The sequence below is a fragment of the Microtus pennsylvanicus genome, chromosome 4 (genome assembly GCF_037038515.1).
Source record: "Microtus pennsylvanicus isolate mMicPen1 chromosome 4, mMicPen1.hap1, whole genome shotgun sequence".
Lineage (NCBI taxonomy): Eukaryota > Metazoa > Chordata > Mammalia > Rodentia > Cricetidae > Microtus > Microtus pennsylvanicus.
The window spans coordinates 18,856,285-18,865,186 of NC_134582.1; the positions used below are offsets into that span (position 1 = coordinate 18,856,285).

The 8,902-nt window shown below is 51.4% G+C and overlaps 1 protein-coding gene across 2 annotated transcripts in view; it reads right to left on the bottom strand.

The window, feature by feature from the left end:
• Impa2 (inositol monophosphatase 2) overlaps positions 1 to 8,304 on the bottom strand; it is a 28,254-nt gene extending 19,950 nt beyond the window's left edge. Inside the window, exon 1 of one of the 2 annotated variants that reach the window (XM_075968428.1) lies at positions 7,984 to 8,304. In XM_075968428.1, coding sequence (XP_075824543.1) covers positions 7,984 to 8,085 — 102 coding nt within the window. In that variant the 5' untranslated portion in view covers positions 8,086 to 8,304. The remainder of the gene's footprint in view (positions 1 to 7,983) is intronic. The other variant, XM_075968427.1, reaches the window with a different exon arrangement.
• Positions 8,305 to 8,902: the final 598 nt, after the last annotated feature.

Here is an 8,902-nt window from a genome sequence, read left to right on the forward strand (position 1 = left end):
TTTGAGTGAGCATGACCCGAACAGGCGCATACACTTGAATCTTGAATGCTTGGTCACCAAGGGGTTTGAAAGAATTACAAAGATTAGGTGGTGGTGTGGTGTGGTGTGCTCGCCCTCTCTCTCTCTCTCTCTCTCTCTCTCTCTCTCTCTGCCTGTGGATCAGGATGCATTTCCCAGCTACTGTTCCAATGCCATGTGTACTGCCATGCTCCCACCATGGTAATGGACTAAGCCTCTGAAACTGTAAGAAATCCACCAATTAGATGCTTTCGTTTCTATTCCAGTGAAGAGACACCATGACTCTTTTTATTTATTGGTTTTTCGAGACAGAGTTTCTCTATGTATCCCTGACTGTCCTGACACTCACTTTGTAGACCAGGCTGGCCTCGAACTCAAGAAGATCCACCTGCCTCTGCTTTTCAAGTGCTTGGAATAAAGGTGCTCACCACTGCCGCCCCACATGACCAGAGCTTTTTTTCTTTTTCTTAAAGATTTTATTTATTTATCACGTATACAGTGCTCTGCCTGCATGTATGCCTGCAGGCCAGAAGAGAGCACTAGATCTCATTACATGTGGGTGGTGGGAATTGAACTTAGGACCTCTGGAAGAGCAGCCAGTGCTCTTAACCACTGAACCATCTCTCCAGCCTCTACAGCAACTTTTATAAAAGAAAAACATTTAATTGAGGTGGCGTACAGTGTCAGAGGCTCAGTCCATTATCATGATGGAGAGCATGGGGGCACGCAGGCAGACATGATGCTGGAGAAGGAGCTGACACATGTTGATATGCAGGCAACAGGAAGTAGACTGTAACAATGGCCGGTATCTTGAGCATATATGAGACCTCAAAGCCCACCTCCACAGTGACACACTTCCTCCAACAAGACCATACCTACTCCACGAGGCCATACCTCCTAATAGTGCCTTTGCGATTATGATGTCCAATTATTCAAGCTACCAGTGTCTCTTCACAGCAATAGAAGAGCAGCTGAGACACCACTCTTCCCTCTGACTCAACCTGAAAGTCACCCCCCTCCACAACAGGCCCACCACGGAGCCCAGCATTTGTTCCACAGGACTGCAGCACAATGAAACCTGAAGGCTCCCCACTGCACTTAGCACTTGGTGAGAACCCCTTCATTCCGTGTCCATCTCTCACAAGCGTGGGTTGCCACACCTGAAGGGCCCCGTGAACACTTGCTGATGGAGCAGATAAAGATGTCCTGCTGCTGTACAGAACCACCCACTAACCACACTAACAAGTGTTCTTGTGACATCATGTCTAACCTCAGGGACACTTATAAGCTTGGTTTTCTAGTTCCAAAAGACACGCAGTTGAGTGTGGAGCTCAGGGGCTCTGTGGGCAACTTGGGCCTGGTCACTAAGACCCCAAGGCCTCCATCCACAGCCAGGCCTCACCTCACTACAGATTCTACAACAGTGGAGCAGCATGGATTGGGGAGAGGGGGTGACATGTTGTACTGTGATGTACAAGCTGTTCATTTTTTGCCTTGTGTGTTGCCATAGCTGCCATAGAGACAGAAAGTACCTGTGTCCTCCAATAGTGGGACGGGTGTGTCCCCCTTATCCACCTCATGCACTCCATCAGGTCCTGGCCTCGCACTAAGCCTTGTGCATGCCTTCTCCCGGCGCCACCCTTGTTTTTGGAGACAGGGTCTTGTTGTACAGGCCAGGCCAGCATTGCACTGGTACTTTTTCTGCCTCAACTTCTGGAGTGTGGAGACTACAGAATGCAGCGAGGTAACTTGCTTTTTGTATCTTGAGCGGCAGGTCCTTCATACCCAGCCGGAAGCGTACTTGGCCTTGAGGCCACCTGGGACCATTCTACGCCAGGCTCAGACCCTCTCTGGTTATCCTCCTGCCTGCTTCCTCCCATCTGTGTCTCTGGACACAATGTCCCTTTTAGTTAGTCCTAGCTACTGCTGAACCCATCACTGGCTAGTCACTCCTCAGCACATTTAGGTCTTGGCTGAGCACCCATCTACTTGGCTAGTGGCTGCTAGTCACAGCATTTAGCTACTGGGGAGGGGGCAGAGGCACTGACTGTCCCTTCCTTGGACTCAAAGCAGTAAGCCTTTCCCCTGAGCAGCTTCAGGACAAGCTCAGTTTCCGCAGGCAGCATGTTCTGGATGGCACCTGCCCAGGGGGACCCCCACACACGGGGACGCTCCACAAATGCACTACCTTATCCATCTTCTTGCTCGTACCCACCTCCTATCACTGATGGAGTAGGAAGGATAAACTACTTTTAATTCAGCAGCTACTCGGGACCCCGAGCCCCAGCATCCTTGTCTGGAGCAACAGTGGCATTGTTTTCAGTACTGGCCAGGTGCCCATGCTGACCACCACACTCGCAGACTCCCACCACTTTGGTTTTTGTAAGAACACAGACCTGACAAAATTCAATGGCTTATGGCCAGGCCAGAGACCTATTTCAAACATGCCACGTAAAAATGTCAAGCAGGCGCCTAAAATCTGAGGTTAAGAAAAGTTTGATTTCTGGGGCTAGCTCTACATAAAAAAAAAAAAAAAAAAAAAAAAGAGGAACACAAAAGAAAATTTAACTCCTAAATCTCCCACACCTAGGGAAGGTGATAGACTGTTTTCAGTCAAGTGATAAGATTTAAAGACCTGCAACCCTGCTCTGTGGCCATGGCTAAGCTGCAGAGTGAGATGGGAATGTATGTTGAGTACTAGCTAAAACCCTTTCCCATGACTCCTTCCCCTTAATTTTAGAGATATTAAGCATTCTACCAGCAACAAGTTAATGTGTACTGTTATGTTTTAAGCCCCTTTCTATGACTCTTTTTCCCTTCATTCTTAAGAGATTTTAATCAGTCAACAAGCAACAAGTTAGTGTATGCTTTAATTTTTTTTTAACAGTTACTATCTACAGCATGTTCTTTGGAGACCTCCTGGCATGACTTTCTCCCCTCTCCAAAGAGCCCCCGGTTAATGTTTAATATATAAAATGTGGACCTAAGTCTCTAAAGTCTGAATTCCAAACTCAAAAAAGAAAGGTATGCATCTCCTTTAATATCAGACAGCCTAAGCCGAGTGCCTATTCTAGCCAAGCATGCACCTCTCTTTCTCATGCCCAGTGGCTGACCCTCCAGGGCTCATCTTAGGCTTTCTCAGCTCCTGGATTCTGTACTCCATCTCAGCCACACCATCTTCATATGCACTCTTATCCCCTGTGTCCTCCCCTTCACCCTCCTGAGCCTATCACCTAGTCTTCTTGAGGACAGAAATTAACTATGACATCTTTCAGGAAGCTGCCCCACCTCTCAGGTCCTTTGACCGGCTTCTGTGACTAGTCTCTAGCCACTGCGAAGAAACATCTGGCCACACTTACCAGAGGCTAGGAGCAAGCAGAGATAGCAACACTGGGGTCCTAAGACTGGTTCAGCCTGGGGAAACCAAACCCTCCCCTCAACTCCCAGGAGAAGGCAGCTGCAGGCCAGCTGAGGCTGGGAGAGAGGGGTGGCCAGGACCCCCCTCTCTTCTGCACCCTACTTTGTTCCCAGCACCCAGAGGCTTTATTCAGTTTCCACCTACCTCAGCGCTGGGGCGGGGATGGAAGCGGAATGCCTGGAACTGATTGCCAACTTTACACTCTTCTGGCTATGGGATTCTGGCTACGTGATTTTAGCCTTGTCCTTCCCCAGCCCCAAGGTCTTATCGCCATTGGCAGAGCTTCCTTTGGGTTAGCAAAGGACCACCTCAGGGCCTCAGAGACCAGGACTGGCGCTCCGCCAGCTTTTCCTCAGGTGAGACCAAAGAGGAATTCTACCGGACTCCCTATCTGCCAAGAACTACAGGTGCCAGGCACGGGAGCAAGTCTTCTCTCTGTGGAGAAGGTTCTCTGTTCCCATTTTTCTCAGACAGCTCTTGTCAGCAAAATGAAGTGTGAGAAATACAAAGAGGGATGTCCCAAAGTTCCTAAGCCCGTTCCCTTGGGGTAAGAAAACCAAAAGCTGAATAAAATGTGGAAGCCAGGGCAGCTCACACATGTCTGTAACTCCAGTTCCACGGGATCTGACACCTTCACACCAATGCACATAAAATAAAGCTACATAAATTATTAAACCAAAGAAAAGAAAAACATCCCTTTCACCACGATTCTGTATAAGGAGATCAACAGCTGGCTTCTCAGGTGCAGTCAGGAACCTGGAAAACCAGCACAGTTTCTGGGTTCACGTGCGCGGTTGCCTCACAGGGACCCTGCCCTTACAAAAGGCTGGGTGTGCGGCTCTGTGGTGGAGTACTTGCTGGAAACCCTGGGTTTCAGCACTAGGGCAGCCGGCAGGGAGAGGACCAAATGCTCAAAGGCTGGCTCCTCGGGGAAGGGGGGCAAGTGAGGCAGGGACTGAAGCAGACGGGGAGACGGTGGAAATGTGAGGTCACCACCTTTCTCACCTCCTCCGTGGCAGATGTCTCAGCCCAGGCAGGAGAAAGGAGCCACCAGGATGAAGAGGTCATACAGGGGCATTTGGGACTCTCCCGAAGAGACCCCAGCCTGGGGCGATATGCCCTGTAGGCTGACCAGCCACTCCACGATCACATCTCCTCTCTCCTGCAACCTGCATCCACTCCGTCTCTTCACCAAGACGTCCACTGGCCACACGCTTGGAACGGCCGTACACCTGCTCTGCTCCTCCTGCAGCTCACTGTCTCCGGACACCGCAAATCCAGCAGGCAACCCGATTTTCAGGCCCACGTCCCTGATGCTATCCTAGCACCCCGTCCCTCATGACCTACACCCAACCCGAACTGTCACCTCAGCCTTCACAAATCAATCATTTCTCACCACTGCTTTACACAGCTCAGTCATATTCGTATGGGATCCACATAGGACTCTACACAAGACCGCGCGTCACAAACAGAACATAGGGCTGAAGTTCCCGAGCTGCTCGACACATGTTGCCTGGTGGAGAACTTCAGTGTTTTAGTACTGTGGTTTTAAAACAAATAGTATTGAAGAAGTAACATGTGCAAGACATCTGAACCAACAATGAAACAGTCTCAACTCCCCGGACCACCTTTTGTAACCGCACAGAAGTCAGCTACCGTGACTAGATCTGACCTGTCCCTTTCATCCATGACCAACTCTCTGTCAGACCTGGCATCTGCTGGGACTGAAGAGGGTGTGGTCAGATTGGGCAAGGAGGTGTCAGGAGACATACCTAGGTTTGACTGACGAGACCTATCTGTGGGACGTGCAGGCATTATCTGTCTGTAAGTTATTGTTAGCCCGCCAGGAAAGGACGGCTGTCAGACACGCTCTTCCTGTTCACCAAACCAATTGGCCTGGCCCGTTGTCACCATTACTCAGTACAGAGAAAGGAGTACACCTGTATGAGCAGCCGGCATCAGAAAGGTGTGAGCATCCAGATATGTGAGGTTTTTAATGCATGCAGTTGGGATCAGGCCTGTTCAACACTCTTTTCTACAGTATGATTAATATACAAAATACAGCATCACTAAAGAAAATTTGAAGTTCTCAGTTGACAGCAACTGTAAAATTTTAAACTATATTATCATAATTTTTCAAAACCATTGATAATAAGCTCAATTTTGCAGTCAGAAAAGCTGTTTATCTTCCTGTTCCCCTACAGAAAATACTACAATGAGCTGGCATTACAGTGCACACCTATAATCCCAGTATTGGGAGGCAGGGCTAAGGGGATCGATCATAAGGTCAACCTGCGCTAAATATGGAGACTGTCAGAAGGGAGGAAAGGAAAGAACAGAAGGAAAGAGACAGAAAACACGATAAGGGCTGGGGGTGTAGCTAAGTGGTAGAGCATACCCTAGAGGCCCTGGCTGGGGTCCCTCGCAAAACACACATGCATGTCCCTATCCACATACATGCGTGCACACATACAAACACACACATACAAACACACACACACACACTCTCTTGCAGCCTCTTTAGCACGTGAGCAGCTGGGACTTCTGACGGGCAGGAACAAGTCCAGTAGGCTAAGGATAAACCGGTGGGGTGCACAGGAGGTAAGGGGGAGAGAGAAGAGACAGCAAGGCAAGGGGCATCTCTGGGCAGGGAGCTCTCTCAGGATGGAGCAAAAGGAACGTGCGAAGAGATAGTGAAGTCTGGGGACACTGGACAAATATCTTGGGAGCTCCCTCCCTTTGAGGCCCTGACCTTGTAGCAGACAGCACCCAGACCCTCAGCTGGCAATGGAGAGTAAGCAGCCCGTGATAAACTGGCAGAGCATCCACACAGGTGGAGCCCGTGCCTCAGGAGGACTCAAAGATGTCACCCACTGTCTTTCCGCCCTCACTGGGCTGCCTCGCTACAGGCCGCTTTCTCCGGTCAGTACCTGATTCCTACAGATCATTTAGAGAATCTTTCCCTCTTTACAGGTTAGTTACTGTGACCTCGCGTGTCTTCTGTTTCTCTCAGCTTTTCCCTCGCTCAATGCCAGCCAGGCAGGAAACCGCATAATTCCCAAGAGGGCGCCCAGAGTCCTGAGCTCCCTGACCAGACTCCTAATGTCAGAATCTTTATTTCACTGACATTTTTTTTAAAGCTTTTTTGCTGTTGGGAAATTGCAACTGTGCCTGTGGTACTGCAAACTTCCGATGAGCACCGCTGAATAGGAAAAATGACTTAAACCACCATTCCTTTAAAGATTGAAATCTGAAAGGCCACAGAACCTGCAACTCCACTCAACAGCTTTCACACAGCAGTGCCTAAGTCCTAGTTTCTCAAAGTCCCCAGGGGAAAAGGCTTTAGAGCAGAGTCTTAAAGTTCCTCCACCCACTGACATCTGACATCGCTCTCTCTAGAAGGATGCTCTTGTTGGAACAGAAGCGAGGAGATGGGAGAGAGGGCTGCCACTTCCTGCTCCCAGAGGATCTATTTTCTAGGATGAGGGTTTGTCTGAGTTACAGGCTTTATCACTGTCTGTGAAGGGCTGGATTCTCCATAATGTACAGGGTAATTCAAAGTGTCTGTTCTTCCGGTTGTTGCTATGTTGGGATGGCTTTGTACATGTACTACTCCACTGGGCTCCATCCCCAGCACCATGGCAACACCTTTTAATACAGACTTCCCCTTTAGAGTATTTTTCAGATACACCTGAAAATAATGCCCCCCTTTTTTGGATATAAGTCTTTCTGTGCACAACACTACGGTAACTCCTGCCCCCGCCCCCCCAAGTCAGCAGTATGCAGCCACGTTTTAAGGAGCAAAGCACGGTGCAAGGCCTGCTCTGCCGTCCTGGGGAGCCAGTGCATATACACCCCACCAATGTTATAAGTTCGGCACTGCTGAAGAGACTGAGGAACAGTTAGGGGGCGAACACAGAAATGAAAAAGAAAAACAGAGACTCCACAGTTAAGCTTTCAAACCCAGTCTGGTTTTCTTCAGCTTTGCGCTGGTTTCCATCCTTCCGGCAGTCTAACGAGTTCCTCCTGAACTCGGGTCTGTGCCAGTCACTCCCTGGAGGCGCTCTCAGGCTGTGAGCCTAGGCTGCCTGGCCTCAGGATGCCCGGAGAAAGACAATCAGCTGCAACCCAGCCAGAGCTCCACGCGCCTGGGGTTGAAACAGGGAGCCTCGACAACCGGCTGCAGGTTTGGTCCTTAAAAAGAAGCCAACTGCGGTATTCTAGCCTGGGAGGGACGTTTGCTTTCCAGGTGACTCAAACGCCAAGGTCATGTACCCAGCAGTTGGCCATTCCTTTGCCAAAAGAGAAGCGCGTCCCTCACGCTTTCCCGAAGGCTGCGCCCTTCTTCTCGCCATGGTGGTGACCCCATGCCCCCCAAGCTCGCCGCCTCCCGCAGCAGGGGGCTGAAGAGCCAAAACAAGGTGCACCCCAGAAACAACACAGGCCCTGTCCTTGCAACTCGCCCCGCTCCCGCCCACGCGCCGGCAGCACTCCCACGCTGCCCATCTCGGGGGTGCCTCAGGGCTGGACGCGGCCACCGTGCTCACCTGTCCCGCTCGCAACGCCAACTGCACCGCCACTTCGAAGCACTCGTCCCAGGGGCCCACTCCCCGCACCGACTCCTCCTCCTCCTCGCTGCTCGGCTTCATCGCGGCTTCGCCGGGCCCCGCCACCTTCAGCTCAGTTCCGCGTGCTGCGGCCGGACCCGTGCTCCCACTCGTTGCCTCCGCCAACACCGGAGGTTCCGCACGCTCTTTTCACGTTCCCGCCAAGCCGTGCCTCAGCCCGCGCGCCGTGCAGCAGGAAGGCCGGCAAGAAGTTGCAGCGCAAGTAGGCGCGCCTCGTGCCCCACCCCCTACGCCCTATTTGCCCCGCCCTCACATCCCAGGCCCCGCCTCTCACCATTAGTTCCTCCTCCCCACAACAGCCCCCGCCCCGCGCTCTTTGCCCCACCCTTCACCGTTCGCTCCGCCCTCTCCCCGCGCCCCGCCCCCGTGCTCGCCCCGCCCAACCACGCGGTAAACCACGCCCACTTCTCAGCCAGTCCACACCGGGCGGCTGCGGGGAGGGCAAGGTGGGCATTTCCAGCCCCTGGCGGCTGGTCAAGGGCGGCCTCTGTAAATCCGTCTGCAGCTGAGCCTCTGGCACTCATTCCTGAGGGCACGTGTTGTCAAGGTGTCCTACGGGTGTGAGGTGGGTGGGAGCCGCAAGCCAAACACCACCAAGACAGGGGTTTGTTAACAAGACCGGGGTTTGTAAACAATTAAACTCAAAACTTGTTGGATTCCCTAACTGTGACTGTGATTAGAATTTCTTTAGCGAGGAGTGACCGTTTTAACCTTGGGCGTTGAAGGCTAGTCCACGCCTATTATGGAAACGCAAACACTAGGAAGGCATTTCCTGAATGTCCAAAAGTGTAACTTCGAGTCTCTTCACTCACCACTTACAAAAAAGTCGACCCAAACA